Source organism: Coptis chinensis, chromosome 3, assembly GCF_015680905.1.
Source record: "Coptis chinensis isolate HL-2020 chromosome 3, ASM1568090v1, whole genome shotgun sequence".
Lineage (NCBI taxonomy): Eukaryota > Viridiplantae > Streptophyta > Magnoliopsida > Ranunculales > Ranunculaceae > Coptis > Coptis chinensis.
Window position 1 is genome coordinate 35,966,780 of NC_141458.1, and position 24,378 is coordinate 35,991,157.

At 36.8% G+C, this 24,378-nt stretch overlaps 2 protein-coding genes, 1 long non-coding RNA gene and 2 pseudogenes across 7 annotated transcripts; 2 read left to right on the forward strand and 3 right to left on the reverse strand.

Annotated features, from left to right (window-relative positions):
* Positions 1-1,645: 1,645 nt before the first annotated feature.
* LOC147509392 (uncharacterized) lies at positions 1,646-4,266 on the reverse strand. Of its 2 annotated transcripts, XR_015216550.1 has the most exons (3): positions 3,664-4,266; positions 3,096-3,415; positions 1,646-2,478 (listed from the first exon to the last, which is right to left on the reverse strand). It is a non-coding gene; the product is annotated as an uncharacterized LOC147509392 (long non-coding RNA). The 2 variants fall into 2 exon arrangements; XR_015216549.1 differs by lacking the exon at positions 1,646-2,478 and having other exon boundaries at positions 2,556-3,415.
* A 262-nt stretch (positions 4,267-4,528) lies between these two features.
* Positions 4,529-6,319, reverse strand: LOC147509393 (uroporphyrinogen decarboxylase 1, chloroplastic-like; annotated as a pseudogene). The gene is made up of 5 exons (XR_015216551.1): positions 5,947-6,319; positions 5,728-5,800; positions 5,516-5,641; positions 4,898-5,095; positions 4,529-4,775 (listed from the first exon to the last, which is right to left on the reverse strand). The product of XR_015216551.1 is annotated as a uroporphyrinogen decarboxylase 1, chloroplastic-like (transcript).
* Positions 6,320-6,980: 661 nt separating this feature from the next.
* On the forward strand, positions 6,981-7,913 carry LOC147509394 (ATP synthase subunit beta, mitochondrial-like). The gene is made up of 3 exons (XM_086597797.1): positions 6,981-7,468; positions 7,705-7,770; positions 7,875-7,913. The coding sequence occupies exons 1-3, from the start codon at positions 7,037-7,039 to the stop codon at positions 7,911-7,913; spliced, it is 537 nt and encodes a 178-aa protein (XP_086453923.1). The 5' UTR covers positions 6,981-7,036.
* A 912-nt stretch (positions 7,914-8,825) lies between these two features.
* LOC147509395 (eukaryotic peptide chain release factor subunit 1-3 pseudogene) lies at positions 8,826-12,560 on the reverse strand (annotated as a pseudogene). Of its 2 annotated transcripts, none has more exons than XR_015218483.1 (3): positions 12,410-12,560; positions 9,372-10,858; positions 8,826-9,250 (listed from the first exon to the last, which is right to left on the reverse strand). The product of XR_015218483.1 is annotated as a eukaryotic peptide chain release factor subunit 1-3 pseudogene, transcript variant X1 (transcript). The 2 variants fall into 2 exon arrangements; XR_015218484.1 differs by having other exon boundaries at positions 9,372-10,878; positions 12,410-12,498.
* A 633-nt stretch (positions 12,561-13,193) lies between these two features.
* Positions 13,194-14,538, forward strand: LOC147509396 (uncharacterized). Its single transcript, XM_086597798.1, has 2 exons — positions 13,194-13,781; positions 13,927-14,538. Exons 1-2 carry the CDS (start codon positions 13,194-13,196, stop codon positions 14,536-14,538), a joined length of 1,200 nt encoding a protein of 399 aa, XP_086453924.1.
* The last annotated feature ends 9,840 nt before the right edge of the window (positions 14,539-24,378 follow it).

The window sequence follows — 24,378 nt, forward strand, 5'->3', positions numbered from 1 at the left end:
TATGATTATGACCCAGAAATCGAGTGAATAGCGAGCCATTCCTAGTATTTTGCAGTATTCATATTATTTCAATATAGGTATGGCCGATCAATAAAGAAAATAGAAAACTTTTCATCAAAGAAAGATCTTTCTCCAGGGGGATAAAAATATCTATTTATCTTGTGAAAAGCCATTAAAAACAAACATGACATGAATAGAGATATCTTTTGTTTATTTTGTCAAGAAGTCGTCTTTTTCGATATTTATACGGATTAAACCAATGAATTGGAACAAATCGAATCGTCGATGTATCCATATTTTATACTACATTTAGACCATGATTATATTTATATTATGGTTACGTGGGAATTAAAAGTAACCTTCCGTTTCAGATTTCTCAACAACAACTCCCTACCCTGTGGATCTATTACAAATTCGGGGAATCATACCAGGTATTTTTATATTTCAATTATTAGTGTATACACGGTATGCGCACAAAATTGATGGTTATTCTATTTTTATCATAGAATGGTTATTTGATTCTTTTTTCCTTTTGGATCATAATTCAATCAAAACTAACTCCTCGAGTTATACTAACTGTGGGAAAAATTTTCGATTCTTCCACTTAGATGAAATGAAATATAGTAATAGTTACGTTCATTGGTATACTACTACATTGTACATTATTTGGCTTAAATCCAATCGGATTCAAATATTTCTTCCCATCGATTCCTATCAAAAGGAACAATTTGAGTGGAAGATCCACATCTTTTTAGAATGAGTCTGTTTTTATGTTATTTCGTCTTGTACAATTCTTTTTTTTTGTGGGATCATTTTCCCTCTGAGAGGTAATGAGAAGAATTATCGAATGGATTGTTAACTATGCCCAGATCGCGGATAAATGGAAATTTTATTGATAAGACCTTTTCAATTGTAGCCAATATCTTATTACGAATAATTTTGACAACTTCAGGAGAAAAAGAGGCCCATACATAAAAAAGGTATCCTTTTTTAATGAATATCATATGTATAGGGTTTGACCCTTGGATTACGGTTTATACGCATAAAAATACAAATGTGGATCAATAGTAGTATCCACATTTGTATTTTTATTCATCTTGTTATCATTAAAAATGATAAAAGTTTGGCTTTTCGTGAACGAATACCAAGATCCTCGGTTGACTCTTCTTCAGTTTCCAGTTCTTCAAAAAAATCAACCAATTTGTATGACCATCGGGGGACCCTTTTATTTATTCCAATATATTTTTTTCTAATTGGTTGACCGATTGGTTGACCATTGGAATAGTTTGTAATTGCATCAAATAAATATTAAATTTTTTTTTTGAAAAAAATCTTCCTTGTTCTGAAAAATAAAAAAAAGCCCTTTTAAATTAGAATTAGGAGTTGATTCCTCATCAAATTCACTTATTGAGTTCAATAAATGTTCAATGCTTGGTAATAATGACTCTACATCAAATGTATCAATTTTTTTTTCAAATTCTCGATAATCAGTAGGAAGGATATCATAAAGTTGATTTATACAAAGAGTTTTTATGGAATCTTTTATTGAGCTTATTAAAGAATCATTTATGCTTGGGTGTGAATCCAATTTTTTTTATTGTTCCATGAAGGGGTCCATTCAAAAGAGGATCATACTTTTTAGGTAAGCATTCTTGTTCAGTTTCATCATTGCACAATCTAGTTCTTTTTTCTAGTACATTCGCTTCAATTCGGTTGATAAATTCGTTGCTCAGGTTTTTTTGTTTTTGTTCATTGGTATAAACCCAATGATTATACAGCTCTTCTGAGGATAGTTTTTGTGCACGGATAGCTTTGAGGAAGTGCATAAATAAACCAAATACATTGAGTAGACATGATGGTTACTCTTCTACAAATAGGCAGATTCGAGGAGTATTTATTATTTCAGTTATCGCACATTCAACCACTCTAAAAATGAAAAAGAGAGTTTACATGGTTGAAGAGAAAATATAGAAATAGTGTCATCCGTGTTTCAATCTTGTATTTTCAAGCTGAAAATAAGTAGCAGTAATGAAAAAAAGAAATTAAAAAAACAACGAACATTCGATTGGATTATGATGGTAAGACTTTATACGTGCCATTAATAACGCGACCGAAATACATCACTCGAAATAATGTGTAAAAAATGAAGAAATAGATGAACTGAAAGGAATGGAAAGAAACATACCTGACCTCTATTGATCTTTTTCTTATGAAGACGATGACTTCTGTGTGCCTTCTCTTAAAAATCGTACATATAGAGAATGCATGTTAGAGTAATACTGATCACTATTACGTCATTGACATGACATACCTCTAGACTATACAACTATTATACCAACCAAGACGGTGCTATGTTATTTGAAAGAATCATTGAAAGTATCAAAACATCCTCCATAAATAAAGCAATACTTGAGATCTCTTTGGATGACTTGATGTCCTCTTTCATGTGCCTATGAGACTATGACAGCCCCTCCAGAACTAAATCAAGGCAAATAAATTACACTAAGAATAAGAATAATCTAACAATAAAAAAAAACAATAATCTTCGCAATAAATAATCAAGGGGAGATATTCTCATTGCAAAAGTTGTTTATGCACTCTAAGCTTGAGGTGGGTTGCTGACAACCACTTAACAACTTCGAATTCTCATTCTCAACTGAAGATCCACATTCATACATAGCTTCATTTGCTCACCGGTTCTCAGGCCACTCTAGTACTTTCCATCTCGGCCTTAAGCTAAAGAAGCATTATTTTTTCTCATTAAGAGTGAGTAAACTTAACCGGATCACCATAGACAAAGAACACAAACAAAACAGCTTTATGTGAAATCCATGCATCAATTGGATAGTTCATGTCCAATGCTAAATGTGGTCAATTCCCAAGTTGATCAGATTGATAACTAACCAAGAAGCATATTAACGTAACCATATATTAGTTTGACATTGATAACTAACCAAGAAGCATTAAGTTCACCATCTAAGTTTGTTCATTCCCTAAATTACTTGAGACTTTAGAGATATCCATACTTATAAAATGAACCAATAGATAAAAAGGAACATACAAAAATCAAATCGTAGAAATGAGTTTTTACTAACCTTCTTTAAGTACCATCCAACGTCGACGAATTAAACCTCTGACTTTATATTGATGAATTTATCAAACCTGTGTTTTCCCCTTTTTAGATGGTTATTCCTACTAATTATGCTAATCAAAGAAGTAACATCATTCGATAAGAATTACAAAAAATATATATAAAAACATATAATAATAATAATCCTAAAGGTGATGTTCTAATAACTTGACTTTGCAAAGTATCGTAAGTAAAATATAGGCAGGTCGAAGAACCTTTATGTTCCTTCTTGAACTCCATTACAAACTCTGGTGTGTTCATGTGATTCAATCTCCCGACATAGTTCTGGAATTTATAAGATCAGTAACTCGATAAGTAGGATTAAACATATGCAAAACACAACCTAAATGAAATATTAAGTAGCAGACCCAAGTTAACCAAGCAATTGTCAATTTGGTTTCTGTTAAACCGGCCTCTCCACTCAAACAGAGAGTTTTTATATTCGCATCCTTTTGGTGTCGAAATAAAATCAGGAGACCAAACAAATATTTGGTCTTCATGACTAATATGGTTACTTGGAAGCTGGAACTTACCATAACAATGAAATGAGTTTCATATTCAAAAAGTGTGCTCTTGTCTAAAGAACTGCAAGAAAACAGAAGCAATAGTAATAAAATCAGTATGCAGACAAATAAATGTTATTGTTACTTTGAGAGGCAACAATACAGATTTGCAAAGGAAAAAAGGCAAAGAAAACCGTAGGGCATTTATGATGAACAGAGCAATAATGCCTATTATTTTGGTTTACAAAAAATGGTTACTGATCGAAAATCTGCTAAGTCTAAGCATTGGTGAAGAATGATGCTTTCATAAATTAAAATTTATTTCATTTAGGAAATTTATCATGTTTATGAATATCTTTGAAAGGAATTCAAAACTTTCCTTGCACAGTTGGTAAAAATATGAAATCAAACCCAAAATTTGGGTTATGAGCATTATACAATTGAACAAATATACCCAATCCAACAAATTCAATTATAAAAAGATAGTCAACATACCTGTAGAATCCAATAGTTCGGTTAAAAGTCATGAGTTTTTTTTTTTTTTTTTTTTTTCCATTAGTCCAACTTCCAAACACCTTGGACGTAGCTAAATTACTCCGGAAGGCATATACAAAGGATTGTTTAGGTGTTACCTTCTACTTGGTATTGTTGTCAATAAATAGGTAAATGATCTTCCATCTTTGTAAAAATATGTATGGGACATGGACTAAATATAATAGCCAAGGACCATGTCTTATGTCCGAAAATAGAGAAACTTCATTGTCAACAAAATTGATTATGTGTTGGACCATCACATACCATTTAAAAACATCTAATCGGAAGATGAAATAAAATGAAGAAAGAAAGCACAAAAACAATGAGAACCAAAAAACAATGGAGATGTGGAGTCGAGGAAGCTCATTTGGTTGGGTATGCATCTACCCCAACGGCTCGAGATCATTTAAGAACTCATGCTTAGGAAGAGTATATGGAAGATGGACTTGCTGGCGAGTTCCCCCACTACGGCGGCATAGCAATGCAGCGGATTTCCTTGACTTGAGGGTTGTCTGGGGGACTTATTCCATACAGGTATCCTGCAATTTGGGTCCGCAGATAAACTTCTTCAAAATGTTTTTGGGCATAATGTAGATGGAGCCTGTTTCCTGTACACACAATTTGTACTTGCAAATTAGTAAATTTCAACAGATATTGTCACCAAGATCCGAGAAAGACAAAAAAAATCTATGTTCGGCAATTCAATACAAATATATCACCACCAAGTTACCTTGATGTCTTCGGAGTTCACATAAATGTGGTTCATTCGGAGATACAGGTTCGTGGTTGAGATTGCTCTCACACACCAATTTGTTTTAGAGCCAAAAACATTTTGCTCATATGGACTTGTCGTGGAGACAATGGGTTCCTCACCATGCACATTTGTTGTCCTGGTCATCACTGCTGTCAGCTGATTTGCTTCTTTTGCCTACATCGGGTAGAAAGGAACACAATCCGTTGTGAGTAAGAAGGACGAAATTAAGGTTCATGAAAACAGCTCAACAATGTGATCTCACATTTTTACATTTGTTCTCATATTTTCAATGGATTTATGTCCTACCTAAATCTTGATTCATAATATAATTAAACAAAACAGCTTATGCACGTCTCTTGATAAGCAATTTTGAACTTTTGTAGAAAAGAAACCCATGCTCAGAAAAAGAATTTATTGATGGCCGGCCAACATTATTCTCACGGTCTCACCTAAATGGCAACAATTTAGATGGCTTAAAGCCTTTTAACATATCGATACACTCATACTTATGACTACTCTATCTTCATATGATGTCAAATTTTGAGCTTAAAGGCTCATATAGCCTTATTCGGCAAGAAAGAAACATTGGGTTACCTCTATAATATAAGGTTTTGACCACTGCTCCCACATATTAGGAGGTAATTGTCCACCCCATGAATCAAATATTTGTATGCAGTGAGCCCCAGAATTCACTTGAAAGACTATATATTTAGTTATTGCCTGCGATAGATGAGAGAGAAGAGCATTCAATACATGCGGTGCAGTATGGCACATTCTCTTAATAGTTGTATATGTGCGAGTCGTACCCCCCTCCACTATGTATGTTGCAATCGTCCATGGCGCTCCCACAAAACCCAGCACCGCTGCTTGTTCTCCAACCTACATATAGTAAAGTTTAATCAGAGTATGCTAATAAGGAATAATTGACTATCAGAAAAGAAAGAGCTATCACCAAGTTATACATAAACTTCCTAGGAGAACAGAACTTCTCTTCAAAATGGAAAAAACAAAAACAAAATGTATACCTCCTGGTGCAATATTCGCAGGGACTCCCCCACAAAATGGAGTCTGCATGTCTAAGTCAATGGGATGCAATGCTTTCAGTCCCTCTTCAGAACGAATTGGAGACTGAATAACAGGACCCTCACTTCTTCAATGTCGAATGGCACACCGAATGCCGGAAGAGGAGTAAGTATGTCAGAGAAAATAATAACTCCATCGGGACGGAAAGCTTTCCAAGGCTGCAAAGAAATTTCCACAATGACATCAGTTGTCTCTGACCTTTCCCTGAAGGATGGGTGTTTCTTTGCAAGCTTTCTGTAAACAGCCATATACCTTCCTGCTTGACGCATCATGCATCCATGTTGGTGGCTGTTATTGACGAAAAGTGGGGTTGGGGTTTTGTTCAAGAAGATAAGAAGTGGCCGTTAGGTTGGCTTAACGAAGAAGGGTTGTTTTCTTTTTTATTTTATCTATCTAATAAAAAAGTGGGGTTGGGGTTTTGTTTCTGTCAAGAAAATTCAAGAAGACTAAGTTAATAGCGTTCTATGATATCTCTTCTTCTCTAATTTAGGGTAAAAAAGAAATAATCATTTCCTTCCAACACGCCCTTAACGCCGCCATCACTCCCACCCATTTTCTCATCTTGTCGGTTGTATCGCCTTTTCAGCGTTGAACAATTATTTTCATCATGGTTTTTTTTCCACAAAGAACCACAAGCCCCGGTGAGTAACGAAGAACTTTGCAGATGTTTAGCGAGATCGGAGCATTTAGATAAAACCACACCAGATCTTACCTATCAATACGCACTACTTTAGTTGTTCATTTGTATATTATATGATGTTACGTGATCTTTAGCACTACTTTGCTTCAAAAGAAATGCTAAAACATCTTCCCATTTTCGCCATGTACCCCACTATAATAGCCATGTTCTACGTGATCTTTAGCACTATTTCGATTTTTTCCCACTTCTATATCAAGTTTGTTTGACGCGTGGTTATCGCGATTTGTTGAGGTTTGTACGATATTTAATCTGCTTTTTTCAAGCTGTTTTTTTTCCCACTTCCATATCAAAATTTGTTTGGAAACACATGTGATGATTGATCTAGAAATGTTATGAAATTAAATAAACCCACATGTACATCAGTGGAAGACCAATTATCTTCGAAGATTTCAAACCTTATTAAAGTTGGATTAGTAGTTTTCAATCAAGACTTAAACCGTTACCTTGAATACTCGGCTTCAGCAACAGCGGCTGTAGCCGAGCCAGTGACAATAATGAATAATAATAATAATAATAAAGGTGGGAAAATAACGGATGAGTTTACAGGTGCGGGTGCGATTGGGAGTGTGTGTCAAGTTATTGGTGTTGTGGTTGATGTTAGATTTAATGAAGGGTTGCCACCTATTTCGACTGCTTTAGAAGTTTTGGATAATTCGATTCTGTTAGTTTTGGAACTGGCTCAACATTTTAGGACTATTGCTATGGATGGTACTGAAGGTCTTGTTAGAGGTCAAAGGCTTCTTAATACTGGTTCTCCCATCACTGTAAGTATGACCCATTTATTAACTTTAGTTATTTGTTGCTAATGAGAGGTAATGTAAGGAAAATGTTGTATAAATTCATTTGGGATTGTTTCAAACATTGAGATTAGTTTTCCACTGCATATCATGGTATTCTCGATGGGTGGTTAAGATGTATGGATAATTTTTATCTGTTTTGGTTGTGGTATTATTGATGGTAATTACCCTTCCTTATCTGTGGGTTGTTGGTGTTTCATTAGGCAGGGCTACTCTTGGTCGTATTATTAACATCATTGGTGAACCCATTGACCACAGGGGAGATATCAGTAAGAATTTTTGAGACAGTGCTCATTTGCTCATCATAGTTTTGTCTTGGTACATATGTTTTGGTTTGTTCACTGTTTTGACATGTTATTTCCTTTTTCACCAGAAACCGATCATATCTTGCCCAACCATCGTGGAGGCCTGACCTTTGTTGAAAGAAAGCTACCGAGCAAGAAATCCTTTGGCGGTATTAAGGTATGAAGAGCTTCATGTGCTTATGTAAATATTGTTTATTATCGGTTAATGCTTGAATTTTGAATAAAAAAGTAGCACGCAAAGGTTCCGTTTTCTTAATGTTACAAGAGTTTGAGAGGAGGAAAGATTATGTCTCAACTAAACGTGTATTATTCTTTGCATTGTACAGGTTGTGGACCCGCTTGCACCATACCGAGAGGAGGAAAGATTGGGTTATTTGGTGGTGCCGGTGTCGGAAAGATCGCGGCTTATTATGGAGCTGATCAAAACGATAACTCGGGTCGTTTGTTCGCACTATGCGGCCAACACGCTTCTTGAATGCATCCTTCTTATCTCTCCATTCTATCTGCAAAGTATGTATATAATGATATGTCAGGAACTAACTCTGTAAAACCAAACTCATATAGTTAGCATATTCTAACAAAGCTTAGATATTTCAACAGGCACACCGTGCAGCACACAGATATTTAAGCCCAATTATTATAAATAGTAGTGGGGACATGCCAGTTTACCTCAAGAATAACTCTTCGAGCGTCGAGGTAGGTAGCACCGCAGGCGTGTCGACGCATTGCGGGCCGTAGGCACGGGCATACCCTAGTAATTACTAAAATAGCTCATGCGCAATAACGGGCGTAGAATTGAAATAACGGATCGTAGTTTTATTTTATTTTTTTCCAACACACATGAAAAGACAATTTTGACTTATGTTAAATTAGAGAGGACACCAAATTTAGGGTTATTTTGGTAAGAAGGTAAGTAATTACTTTTTAAGTAAGGACTATTTTAAAAACGTTTCTGATGTGGCTCACTGTGAGCATCCTGGAAAAACCGATATTAATGTAGGTAGGATGGCACATCAACATCAATAAAACAAGAATTTTATTATTATCAAATGTTTATGATCATCCAAACAACCACCACAGGCAGAAAGTACGAGATCTAAACAGCTTTCAGAAACTTTATTCAGTGGCTATATGCCAGAACATAATTACTAGAAACCACAAATGCGTAACCAGACAGGACTGAATCCATTGTGCCCAATGTAAAAGGACGATACTAAAATGTAACCAAGTATATCACTGAGTAGATACTCCTGCGACGCTACAACATAGTAGCTAATATATTACCAGTGGTGGCGTGGTGTGCTCGAGATATTGCCAACTGCATTCGTCTTGGACAATATGAGTAGCAAGCTTATCTTCCTTAAGCACAAGGAAGACATTCCTGGTCTTCATTCATAAACTTTTTTCCGTGGGAAATCGACAAACCCATCCTTAATACGCTGCTCTGTTCACAAGATAAAAGAAAGAAAATAATAATAGATTAGATTAGATTAGCTGTAACAGAAAAGGCTCACACTCAGATACAAGAACACCAACACACCCACACAAAGGACAAGTAAACGTACCCTAATTAATTCTTCCTCGAACTGTTCATGCAGCACCTCTCGGGCAGCACAAGCAGCACGACCCTGTGCTTCAGCAGTGCAGGATTCTTCCCTCTCCTGCACCGGCACTGAGAAAATATTGGTTGATTGCTATTCAGAGTCCTCATAAACATCTTCATCAGAGAGCTCATCAAACGACCTCATATCAAGCTGGTAGCGGAGGATACCTCCAATTCCGCCAAACCCTCTGCAAAACTGGGAGCCCTCTTGGGACTTGTTGGTGACAAACTCAAGACTGCACCCAAATTTGCGGTACTCGTTAGCAAACCACTCCAGAAGAGAAGTCTTCTCCTGAATTTCCAAGTCCGCGGAGGTGTCAGAATCATGAAAGTTGCTCTGATTCGCCTCCTGCTCTTTGTTAAAGTGTTTTATGACCGTCTCACCTGTTACATTATTCTTCAATAAGTACCGGTTGATATCCAGATTTTCCCAGACAATAAGTATCTCCACAGCTCCCATTTCCAGCGCTTTCAGAGTATCGTCTATGCCAAACACATACTTCCCTGTGTCCTGACTAATTTCCTCAAAGTACTTCCCAATCAAACGCTTCTCCTGAACAAACTTCACATTGGATAAAATCTCAGCGGACAGCTCAATGGCCTGATTGAAACCATTCTCACCTCCACAAGAAACGTCAGCAACATTAAGTATTTTAGCTTGGAGACGAGGGTCAAACATATCAGATTGGCTTAACTCAGTCTTAAAGTCGGCAGATCCAGCAAGAATCAATCCCGAGACATTGGGCCGGCTGGTGGTAGCATTGATGTAAAACTGTGTCGCCAGCTCAGCTGTCTTCCTCACATAGTTGTGACGCTTCTCCATCCGAAGCCTAGCAAACCTCAGAGCGGACTGTCCTCCTCTTCCATGTTTCTTAGGGAGATCTACACTGAACTTATGGAGGATTTCACGAGTGTTGCCACTTAACGTCCCAAAAAGAGTTCCGTTCCCGTCCATGATTATGAAGCCAAATATATCGTCAGATTCCAGTAGTTCATTCAAGGCCTCTGTATGGAACTTGTTATCACAGAGGTATAGTGACACATTAATAGGCCTGAAAGGATCAAAGTCAATCGTAACCTTCTTCTCCTTTCCATCATCAGTCAAAATGGTTCCGGTGTATAGAACCAAACCATTGGGAGGAACCTTATTGTAAAGCTTCAGCCTCTGCTGAGCTGATGTAATGGCACCCAACACAGATTGACGATTAACTCTACTTTTGATATTTGAAGCAGTACCAAATTCGTCGCCCAGCATCTTAGTGACTCGAGCTATCTGATCACGTGGAGGCATGATAAGAGAAATCATGCTAGTACCATTGCCTCTGGCAGCTTCCAGAGCTTTGATCAATTTCTTGATCTTCCATATTTCAATGTTCTTGTCGGTTTCGTGAGCGTCTGACATTGTGAGAGACACAGGAAAAAGCACAAGAAGAAAAACAATTCACCAACCTGCAAAAAGGACTCACAAACTATGATCACGGCAGTAGTCACATTTTTAACAGCGATAAATAAATTCTGAAAACACTACATGCTGCCATTTTTAGCACATAATTGAAAACAGAATAATAACAGTGAACATAAAAAATAATGAACATAACTTGTGAAATAATGATCTTAGTCGGCCTATTATCGAAAGAGCAAACATGTATTGATAAGAAGAATAAATTATGAGCAGAGGAAAGAGAATGAACATCGTTGGTGATGAAATATTCGAAAAAGCTGAACTATAATGAGCTATGGCTTGGGAATATCTTAACTGTAACACAGAATTATTGACCCTAGACGTTTAGGTGAAAGTGATAGAATTGCATTTCTAATATAAACAAGAGGATGGGGATGGACCAATGGACTATATGATTTAGTGGTTCTGTAAAAAAATAAAATAAAAAATAACTGGCGTCTTTAAGGTTGAGCAGATTTTGACGCCTTCAAATTCATTTCTCTGTCATACATTGGACAAGCCTTTGGAAATACACATGACTAACTGCTGGCGAATGATGTTAGGTCTCCTGACTTGTTCAGCTCTTTGTGTTCACCTGACTTGCACATTGTAAGCTTTTATACTGACATATAAGAGAAGAAAACTCTTTGGCTCTTTCCTACTCTTTTCAAGAACTCCTTTTGTTGTCATAAGTTGATGTCATTTCTGTGTACAGAGCAATTTCTGCTCGGTATGATAGTCGGCCGGGAGTGGTTTAATTCATTATGCAAGCAAGTGATGGAGCAAGACTGGTCTTCAAACCAACAAGCACAGGATTAAATGGAACTCTACTACACCGCTCACGAATTAGGCCAATAAGCAAGTATAATCTGGAAAAACAATCAAGATAGACATGGATCCCATCCCACTATGTCCAGGCTTAGAGCTATAATTCTTTGCTTATATATCCATAGGTTCAAATCTGTACGTGTAATATGCACTATTCCAAATAATGATTGATATTAAGGTTCAGTTGAAATGATTAATCCAATTTGTGTAATCAGAATGGGTTGAGGTTTTGGTGATTGTTTACACATTATTAGAAAAACTGTCAAATGTACTTGACATAAGATGGCTACATCAGCGGACTTTGAACTGCTCTGAGAGCTGGCGTTTCTTGGTGCAACATCAGTGAGCAGTTAATAACAGGATCAAATCTATTAGAACTTGGGACTGTGATCAAATCAGCTAACAGATCATGTTCCCTAGACAGATCGAGAATTGTGGTGCCTATAAACTGGTAAGTATTTTCTAAGGTAAGTTCACCAAGCATCGACTCTATAAAACATAATCCACCAGAAACCATGAATATCAGTAAAGGGTAGCCAATAACATCACTGTTCAGCTATATATATATATAAGTTAGTTGATTTACAAAATAAATTATGGGAACAAAACATTCTATGAAAATTTGCAATATTAGAACAGACCCATTCAATAACAAACTAATATAATATATATTGAGTATCCAGAATTTAAACCATAGAAGCATGGAACAATAAAGAAAAGTGGAAACTTACAGGTTCGAGGAAAAATCCTCGGTGCAAGCTCGATGGCAGTTAATGAGATGTAGAGACCAGGTTTATAGGTGTGTATAACAGTTTTCTTTAGGTGTGCCAAGTGGAGCATTTCTAGGAAACCAATTCTAATAATATATACCGACTTGCAGGACAAAATATCGTCCCGGGTAATATACCGGATTGCTGAAAAATCCGATATGTTTGGCAGATATATATTTTAAATGCATTGGCATTGGGCAAGGTGAGATTTTGTCAATTGATATCTTGATAAATTGTTGAAAGTGTCGTTATATGGCGGAATGTTTCAGCGACAACGTGAGATTTAGAAGTGCAACGAGAAATTGAGGATCACGAAGTTACTTGAACAAGTTGATAACTCAAATTTAAGAGAATGAAATCTGGTCAAATACGTTTAGACTTTAGACTTTTCACCAAGGAAAAAATTTAGTATAAGAGCATCATCAACGCATTGTTATTTTCCATTGTGACACATCAGCGTTTTTAGGGGATCAAAATAGTCAAAAACGAATCAAGTACCAACGCGAAACAAGAAAAATTGTTTGTTTTTATTTCTCACGGCTAAAGTTGTCCCGTGCAGACATGATTCTTTTATAAACGGCACAAGTTGTCCGTCCATCAATTCCCTCCATTTTTATAGCGCCAACCCATTTTCGCGCCCATTGTTTCCCTCCACTTTCTATGCTATATATCACAAATGAATCACAGTTGAAGCATTCATCATTTCTTCATCTCCTCTCATCAATCAAACTTTTTATATTTTGTCATGGGTTCTAGTAGTCATGATAGCAATTGGTGCGAAAGAGTAAGTGAACTAATTTTTGACGACGATGATGAAAATACCACAATCGTTCAACAAATACAAAGTGATGCAGTTGTAGTAGTGTCAATGATTCCGGCTTTCAACGCTTTATCTGTACCAAAATGGGGTGGATCTGTTGATGGTAGAGAATACACTAATCGCAATCGTGTTGGTGCGCATGAACGGTTGGTGGTTGATTATTTTGCTGATAGACCAACTTATAAAGCAGGTAAATTTCGTCGTAGGTTTCATATGAGAAGACCACTTTTTAACAATATATTGGAAGTTATCACTAATTTTGATCCATATTTTAAGCCTTTTTGTGATGCTCTTGGTTTGCCTAGGGTTTCGGGTTTGATAAAAATGACAGCTGCAATACAGATGCTTGCTTATGGTTGTCCAACTGATTCAATGGATCACTGGATAAAACTTGTTGAGAGTACGGCCCGAGAATCACTTCATCATTTCGCCTTGCGGTTGTTAACTGTTTTTGAAGAACAATACCTAAGAAGCCCAACGGAAGAAGATGTAACACGCTTTGCTTGTAATGAGGTGAAGAACGCAGATTGGCGGTATGTTGGGTAGTTTAGACTGTATGCACTGGGTATGGAAAAATTGTCTAACTGCGTGGCATGGAACTCATTTGGGCCATGCTAGAAAAGCGACTGTGATTTTGGAAGCAGTTGTAGACCAATAGCTATGGTTTTGGCACGCATACTTTGGAATGGCTGGATCGTGTAATGATCTTAATGTGTTAGATAATTCTCATTTATTTGATAATTTAGTTAGAGGAACAGCTCCAGCTTGTGTTTATCAAGTTAATAACAATCCTTACAATATGGGCTACTACCTTGCTGATGGAATATATCGACCATGGGCTACACTGATTCAAACAATCCCATCTCCTGCTACTCCTATGGATACTAATTTTGCAAAAGCGCAAGAAGCAGCTCGTAAAGATGTGGAACGTGGTTTTGGTGTTTTACAAGCTAGATTTGCAATTGTTAGCAGGCCTGCTCATCAGTGGGACAGAGGAGCTCTATCCCGTATAATGAAGACATGTATTATACTTCACAACATGATTGTTGAGAATGAACGTAATGTACAACTTCCAAAGTGGAAACCACCTTCAGATGAACGGTTGCGGCATGAAGTTGAGATGCAGAGTAATGACCATCTATTTGTGCAAAATATGGTAGCCAGGACATTAAGTATTCGTTGTGGAGCTACTAATAAACAATTGAAGAATGATCTGGTTGAACATCATTGGGCACGTTATGGTGCACGCCACAACCAAAAGAATAACTAATAAGTTTAATTTGTTTAAGTTTGATTTGTCTTAGTTGAATTTTCTGTTAACTGTACTTTCATCAAGTTTGTTTAAGTTTGATTTGTCTTAGTTGAATTTTCTGTTAACTGTACTTTCATCAAGTTTTGGTGCTTTCTGTATTTTATGTTAAGTGTACTTTTATCAAGTTTGTTTTGTTTAAATAAGATTGTGATTTGTTGAATAAGATTTGCACATACTTGAAATTAAAAACGTTACAACATACTTAAAATTAAAAACGTTACAACATACTTGAAATTAAAAATGTTACAACATACTTAAAATTAAAAACGTTACAACATACTTGAAATTAAAAACGTTACAACATACTTAGAATTAAAAACGTTACAACATACTTGGAATTAAAAACGTTATAACTAAAAATCATCACCTTCATATTCTTCATTTTCATCCCTCAGAAATGGATTGGGAGAGCGTGGTCGCGTACCATGAGACTGAGTAGCACTGTTTGTTGATCCAGAAGAAGAAAAAGACCCAAACTGTTGAGAATAATGGGTTTGAATGTATGGACTAGGAGGGGTTGGAATGTATGGAGTAGAAGAGGTTGGATAATTAGGAATAGAAGGAGCAGCAGGAATACCTTGTTCTTTTTCAACCCACTTACGATAGATAGCTGCTTGCTTAGTTTCCCAAAATGTCAGTTGAATACCGCTAAACTTGCTTAGATCAAGCATCATAATATCTTGTTCTTTTTGTGCTTCAAGCCTCAATATTTCGGCTTCTTTTTCCTTTTTCATTGAGAGGAACATTTGTCGTTTTAACTCTGTTTGTTCTTGCAGATATTTTACAGTTGTAAGTTGATTGTCTCTGACCTCCTCCAGAGTTTGTGCCATTTGGTGCGCAACTTCATCAGCATCTCTTTTCTTAAACTTTCTTCCCTTTGGCCGTTTTTCTGATCTAGGCACTTCCCTCGATGGTTGACTTTCTTCATCTAACGAAATATTGGCTATTCCAATATTGTTAGCGGTTGATCCACCACTGATGCCACCACTAACATCACTACTAGAAGTGGTTCTCTGTTTTTTTGAACTACTATCACTTATAGCTTGATATAAATGATTTCATTTTGGACTTAAAATTAAAATCCAATAACAATGCTCAAATTTAAAATGTTCCTTTTGAACAGTTAAAAAAATAATACAAGCTCGTGACATTGTATCATCCGCATTAGTACCACTAGCATTCATTCTCAATTGTTGATCATAATAACCTTGAAATAAACTTATCGCATGTTGGATGATGTGAAAACACGCTTGAACCGATCCACCAGTTTGTGGTTGCCCTGCATGACCAAGCTGGCTCATACGCTTGTTCATTTCATTAGCAATTTTCTCAAAAAAAAACATGCCTATTTTGGCCCGTTCCAACAACTGCATCTTCTGAAATAAAAATCCAACTATGACATAAAATTTCATCTTTAACAGTTGTGAAATTTTTTAAACGACCTTGAACATAGGTATGTTGGCTGTTTTCTTAGTTTTCATTTTCACTATTTCTACCACCTCTATTTCCTCTACCTCTAGATCTTTGTGAAAACATTTTGTGATTTTGGTGAAGAATAAAAGAAGAAAGAAGAAGATGAAGTGAATTGGTGAAAAATGAGTTAAGCATATATGCAATATATATAGGCCCAGTCCAACGGAACTAAATATAGCCGTTAATTCCAACAGTACAAAATCGAACCGTTTTAATTTTTTTATTAAAAAAAAAAAAAATCTTTGGATGGGTAAAGTTGACCTGTCCCACTCTTGGGTGGCTAAAGTAGACCCGTGCACACCATTTCTACTCTTGGACGGGTCAAGTTTTCCCGTGCGAACCATTTCTATTTTCTTAACCAATTTGACTCCAGTTTTGACAATTCTTAAAATAGAAACGATCATTTGACAACGCGTTGGTGACGGAAATTGCTATAAAAATTGTCAACTGTCACATTGAAAATAAAAAATAACAACGCATTGATGATGCTCTAAACTAGTCAAATTCAATTTCAGCTATTGAAAAAAGGTGTATAATAAGTTCACAGTGAATCAAGTTAAACACCCAAATTAAAGTGACAATTAGAATTTAGAATGGTAAAGCTTGGAGCTGGTAGTCCTGGACCGGATGTTATTTCGATGGTATTCACCTTGAAGTTGTGAATTGGTCAATTGGAGAAATCACTCTCTTAGGTTGGTAATCATCTCTATTATTTTGGTACGGTTGATTCAAATCAAAAGTGGGTTTAGTACTGGGTCCTTAATAGTCCCACGATGTATATATTCTAATAAATGAATTGATTGTCTTAGGTACGCCTAATAAAAAAAAAATGTAATTTAGAAATGTAAATGTGTCTAAAACAAGTTTATTTATTTATTTATTTAAAAGTTGGAGTATGAGAGTGTTTTTATAGGTGTGTCCAAGATCACCCCATATAAAGTCGTGGCCTTTTGGTTATGATCAAGAGTAGTATATGTTCTTATGATCAGTTTAATATCCTAAAACCACGTAAGATAGAACATTAGAAGGCTTTTAAATATAGAGGACGTCTAGTATGCGCAGGGTGCACCTGTACGCAAGCATGAGAGACATTGATTAGAGTATTTTTTGGTGCAATACACTTTCACTCCTGCTTGATGAGTGGCCTGAATTCTCTACCACACTCTCTCTCTCTCCTATGCACACTAGTTTTAATCTTTATTATAAGAGAAAAGAAATACAAACTATTAAATTTCGGTTTCTGGAAAAATTGGGTCCATCTTAACTCTTAAGAATAGGCTAAAAGAATATGGCATTGAGTCTCAGTTTTTTTTGTTAATCAGGTATTAAGTCTTATTCGTGGGAGCTCAACAAACCACGCCCACCTATTCAATATAGGTACAGGAGGTTCGAACCCTCGCATCCCCAAACCAAACATTTTTATTTTATAAATTAGTTTTTTTACTATTTGTAAGTTTTTAGCTGTGTAAGAGCATCATCAACACATTGTTATAATTGGTTGTGACACGTCAGCGTTTTTCAGCGAATAAAATTGCCAAATCAAAGTTAAGTACCAACACAAAAAATCTGAAAATTTGATTTCGTTTTCTCGACAACACAACTTGTCCTATGCGAAACTTTTTTTATTTGGCACCGGTAAACTTGTCCCGTGCTAGTCGAATTCATTTCAATCCAATTCGTACAAAAACCCAATGGTACAAAATCGAAAAGTTTTAATTTTTTATTAAAAAAAAAGGAAAAAATGTTGGATGGCAAAACTTGTCCCGTCCCACTCTTGGACGGGACAACTTGTCCCGTGCGAGTCATTTCTATATTTTTGACTAATTTGATTTCGGATTTGACAATTATTAAAATAAAAATGGTGTTTTCACAGCGCGTTGGGGACGAAAATTGCCAATTTTTTGTCAACTGTCACATTAGAAATCAATTTTAGAAATACGTTGATGATGCTCTAAGAAATGCATCTTTCTTAAATCTGAAGTGAGAATATAAGTTGTAGGGTATATACATACATTTAACAACTTGGAATGGTTTCAGAAAAGACCTTGTAAAAAGTAGCAGTGTGTCAATAGCTAGTTAAAAATCGGAGGCATTGAAAAAACAATGCCAGGACATGGATTACCAAGAGAAGAACAAAGTGCATTTACTTTGGTTTGTATCATAGCAGTGGCGGATTTAGGATTTTAAATTAGTTAATGGTTAGCACAATGCACAAAGACAGACTCATGACCGCACTTTTAACTCTTCTTTTTCTGTCATGGTTAGTTATACACTTGCACCTTCACACTCTTCAGAATAATATTCAACAGATATTATATGATCAAGCTTGTTCCATTGGGTTATCTTGACCATCTTTCAGCTGTGCTCTGCGATGGATTACCGAGACAAGTCAAATGCTATACATTGTAGAGTTGTACTCTGCGATGGATTTATAGTAACCCATAATGTCAATATGTTCCCAAGTAGTAACCACTCTTCAATTTTGACTTTTCAACCTCACTTTTGACACTTTTGCCCTTCTCCTTATTTTCAAACAATGCCCACGTGGACTTGCAACACTCTCTCTCCCCTCTTTACCTACTGCGCATAACTTTGTCATATTGTACCTGATGAGTTTAACTTTACAGTGATGGACAACCGTTGGATCTTGATCAAGAAAACACGTTAATCAAAACATGTTGTAGTATCTGTGGTTGCTATAATGAAGAAGCAACTGACTAATAAACTATCAGCAACTCTCAGTGATTTTGGTTGTCAGTACCTTTACAACTTTTACCTCGTATTTTGAGCCAACCTAAAAAATAAGGACAAAAGCTCAAAGTTTCTGTTTTTTTCTTGGTTGTTTCTTCTTCTTCCTCGTCATTGTCCCTCTGCTTTTTGTATTTTTTAAGGTTTGACATGGAAAACATGACACATTCACATGATAAAGGTATAGTTTGTTGTTTTTTAAGCTATCTAGGGCCTTGGGTCTACGGTTTTGTTCCACGTAGTTTAGTGTTTTGTTTGTTTGATGTTTCATCTTTCAAGGAAGAGGGTTTTGAAGACAGCTATGACGTCTCCATGCATAAATGCATGTTGATTATATAGTTGTGGTAGAATGTTGGTGGTTTCCATGTTGATTATATATTTAATGTTGGGTTTAATATTAAGGCATTTAAGATAGATTCTGTCATAAATGTCCTAAAAGTGTTAGTTTAACTAGTTTAACTAGTTTGTGCTTAAATGTTTGAATTTTCTTTTCAGTTTTTATGGTTTATGGTTAGGTACTTCTTTGTAACCATCGCTTTTTGGTTGTTTTTTTTATACTTACTGGTTAGGTACTTCTTTGGATGTTCTTATTCACTACAATGGGGAGATGAAAGCGCACAAGTATGGCGGATGAAGTATGTTGGTGGCGAGGTGAAATTGAGAGTTTGTGATGGGGTATTTCATTTGAAGGATTCATGAGTACCGTGGAAGGTGTGTTGTCGAGAAAGAGATCTACTTTTTCTATAAGATACTTGACGAAGAAGTCCCCGCGGTCGAATTGATGAAGAAACAGATTATTTGAACATGATTATGAAACAAAGAAAGTCTCCAAGAAAAACAATGATGGTTTGGGTTATCAACGAAATAGAAGTGGTAAGCAATGGATGACTAATGTTAAGAAGAAAGAAGTTGCATTGAAGTTGTTTAAGAAAGACGCGACTCCAAGCATTGTTTCTCCCTGTGGAAACACTCTTTTTCAAAACAGAAGGAGCTAGCTTCGTCGAAGCGTCCTATTAACCAATTTAAACTTGTCAATGAAGCAATTGGGTAAGTAATGCGGTTCCATTTGGTTAGGTCATTATTAGTGAGGGTGGGTACATGCTTTATTTCCCGATAGTTATGAATCTTTGTTTTCCGAAAGCCCCTTGACCAACCCCTCGAGTGGGAGAGTGGGGACTCATCAATGGGAAGATGTGGAGATTCACGGCGCCAAAGAACACATTCAACCTCACGGCTTGTCAACGTTGAAAAAGGTGATGGGAGGTAAGTCTTCGATATCAATGGGATATGTTGATAGATGATAGCTTACATGTCACCGATAGTGGTGTGGAACTTCTTGAGTGTTCATTGAAATATAGATATTTGGCCGAGGGTGTTTCCTCCGAAGTTACACTGAACCTTCAAGATTTAAAAGAGAAACGGTCACACCACCTTCTCTGTTTTGTGGAAGGTACACACTATAGCCTTGCAAGGTAACATATAGTTCGATTGCCGATAGTAGGGAGCTAATTACTGATATAATACTGAGGGGACGGTCAATGATGGTGATGAGCAAGATGGTGTACGGATCTTGATCAACCCGATTATGATGACTTTGATTCCCAAAATCCATATGGTGATACGTGAGGACGCCCCCGAGGAATATAGAATTTCCATGAATCAAAATATTGACAATAATGAGGGTGATGATGATGAAGTTGAAATACTACATGAAGTTAATTTTGAAGAAGAAGAAGTAGTACAAGTAAAGGATGGAGCTGATGATGAAAAAGTTAGAGTAGTAAATGGTGGTAATCAAGATGATGATGATGAAGTTCAATTATTGGATGATGATTGTGATGTATGGTCTACTCCTAACCGTAGTCAAGAGTTTTTTTGGGGAGGCACGCCTATGACTGTTAATGATGAGGAAGGCCAAAGTGAACCTGATATGATTGTTAATGATGAGGAAGGCCAAAGTGAACCTGATATTAAAACAAATGGAATGGTTGATGCTACGCTATTCGGTGCAGAAGATCTCAATTCAGAAGACTTACATCAAGGATATGATCCTCTTCGCTCTCCCCATAGTCCAGAAACACCAGCTAAAGTGGATGTAACTCCTCCTCATGTGAACCTGAAGTTTGTTCCTCCTAAAGTAGGACAACACTATCCTACTCGGGATGATCTTATAAAAGACATGAAGTCATACGCAATATCAAACATGTTTGATTTGCGTCGTGTGAGCACTTCTCCTGAGAGGATTTATATGAAGTGTAAGTCTCCTGGTTGCACATTTCATTTGTTTGCAAAGCCGACCACTGGTTCTGATATATGGGTTATTATAACCTTCAGAGAAGCACATACATGTTCACAAGATAAAGCAATTGCAACTAATCCACAAGCCGATGCAAAATGGGTTTCAGAAGTTGTGAAATCAAAACTTAGGGACAATATTGATATGGCTCCGAAACAGTTGCAGTTGGAGGTTAAGGGCGCACACCAAAAAAATGTGTCGTATAAAGTTGCTTGGAAAGCAAAAGAAATTGCAATGCAGAAGGTAACTACCTTAGCTATATCAGCAACTGATGAACTCAACAGTAGCAACAACTAACCTATGTTTGTTTGGCTTTTTTGCTTGCAGATAAGGGGAAGCTTCAATCAGTCGTACCAAATGTTGCCAAATTATTGTAAAAAACTTAAAAGAGTGGATTCAGATTGTTTCACCTAGCTGCAAATGTCATCAGCCCCTGAGCACAAGTTTGAACGTTTGTTTGTGAGTTACGGTGTCACTGTTCGAGCTTACAAAAGATGTCTTCGTCCATTGATTATGATTGATGGCACTTTCATGACAGGTAGGTACAAGTCAATCATACTAACTGCTATCGCGGCTGATGGCGATAGCCATGTGTTTCCAATTGCATTTGCCATAGTCCCAAAGGAAAAAATAATGACCATTGGGATTGGTTTCTGGAAAAGTTAAGATACCTTGTTGTTGGGACGGAGCAAAACTTTGTTCTTCTCTCTGATAGGCATGTAAGCATTCTTCAAGCCGTGCCTAAAATACTTCCTAATGCGGTCCATTGCTTTTGTGCACAACACATTTCAAATTGTATGACTAAGCAAGAGACAAAGGGAAGGTGAAGAGAAGCTTGAAACTTATGAACAGCAGAATTTGTAAGACTTATGAGCCAAATTTATTCAGGCCGACAAAACAAAGGTTATGCAAAGATTGTAAAGATTCGAAAAGAGTCGTGGTGTTGTGTTTTTGCTCAATGAGAAGGTATGTCATTTGCTACACAAATCACATAGAGAGTTGGAACAAGATGATACTTCCAGAGAGAGCTATGCCAGTGACATCTCTTGTCAATGGTATCAGGTTGAACATAATGAAACATTTTTATGACTATCGGGTGATGGCATCAGAGCTGAAGACAAAACTGACCAAATCAGCTGAGGAAGTGCTCATCTCGTCGAGATATTCAAGTAGACGTTTCACAGCAACAAAGGCAAGTGAGCACATTTACTCTGTGCAATCACTAGACCGTACTGACACCGTAGACCTTTTGGAGAGGATTTGCACATGCGGTTTCTTTCAACAGGTTGGTCTTCCTTGTAGCCATGCTATGAAGGCAATCGATCACTGTAAGCTATGTGCATATGACTTTTGCTTGCATTGGTACACAAAAGAAACGATGATGGATACATATAGAGAGAACTAGACACCATTAAGAGGAAAAGAACAGTGGGTTTGGGTTTATGATGGCATCATCGTCCGTCCACCCGTTGATGAGGTGATGCCCGGAAGACCACAAAAAAAGAGAAAGCGCTCTAAAGGAGAGGGAGTCCCAGTGCAAAGAAGAAGGTGTACGCGTTATGGTGGTCTTGGACACAATAAGGCAACTTGCACGGTTGCCAGTGATAATGCTGAGTGGATTGATTTTTCAACTGGGATTCCACCAGATTTTGAATATGAAGAGTACATATGATCTTTCTTTTAACCAATCACCAATAGTGGCAGCTTTGGTTTGTTTGTTTGAAATTGGCACTTGCAGTTGCATATATGTTAGTGGTAAATTGTTACCCTATGGCTTTACTTCGGGGTTGATATTTTGGATAGTTTTGGTTGGCAATTTTGGTTTCATAATTAATTTGGTTTGAACGGACATCTTCTTGTACTATTAGTATCGGTAACTATAACAATGACATGACATGGGAGTCTCTAATGGATAGTTTCTTTACAAGTAGGCTAACATCATCAACAACGCCTCTATTTTCATTTTAATAGGACCATCAATGGTGATTTGCAACCTGGTTTTCCTTTGTCACCTTTGCTTCACTAGCGGTGCTTTAGCTTTATGTGTCCCTTCACCTTCTAGATCTATCCATTTAAAACCCTTGCATGGATCGCCCCTGCATGAGAGAAACCTTCTTCCTGGACTATGTGGCTTTGTACTTACACCATACCTCATATTCGTACTTGAGCATAGCGGACGGTCGCGTAGTTGCCCATGGGCGGTTGATCTTCCGATTGCCCGATTTCCCCACACTCAAAACATTTGCTATAGTTGGTTGATGATGAACCAACATTTGTATTATTCTTGGTAGAATCCTCACCCCCACCCATTTTGAATGAGAAAAAAAAAAAAAAAGAGAAATGGGATGGACCAAGAAAGGCAACCCAGGTTTGTACTTATAAAGGAAACACACTATTTTCCCCGCTTCAAGTGGTGTTGGCCAAACTATTCCGCCCAAAACATTTCCGCCTAAACTATACACAAATGTTTGATGAAACAAAATATTCCAATAACCATATTGCATTGCAGGACCTATCAGCAACTAATTCCATAAAAAATGCTTCACTAAAAACTTAACTCATCACTCCATGAAAGCATGGAGCAATGAATGACAAATTCCATCATCACAAATTCGTAGCTGATGATATTAACGACACCACAAAATGATATTACCATATTAAAATTAGACAACTAAACACAAAATAGAAGAAGTTATTTGTTTCACTAAACACAAAATAGAAGAAGTAGCATCCACCAAGCTGTTTCATAGTGATTCCCCTGCTCACGTACCGACTTCTTTAGCATCCTCCAAACTCTTCTCCAATTGCTCTTGTCTACTTTTTGAAACAGTATCTGGATTCAACCCACAATTAATTATATCCATTCCAATCCTCTTCCTCATTCGATGGGGTTGCATATCTATTTTGTTTACTTCCTCAGGTACACCCCTCAGAAGGCAGTCTAGATAGGCTAGGCAAAATAGGCCACAACTATTTGTATTTGGTTGTTGAGTAACATGCACAAACTCACGAGCCCAAGGGGCTCCCAAATCATGAGGTGACGATGGATCAGCACACCTCATGACATAAGTAAGACAAGTCTCTATAGCAAGTTGCTCATCAGAAACTTTCTTCAGACCAAGAGAATCATAGTTGTAGATTTTTCTCTTTCCAAAATTGTAGACTTCAAGAACCCAGTTGGCTACCTTCAACTTGAAGAGGAATGATAAGACCCATTACTTACGGATGGGTGTGCTTGATCTCTAATTCTTCCTTCATAAGGGTCTAAGTACTCTTTAACA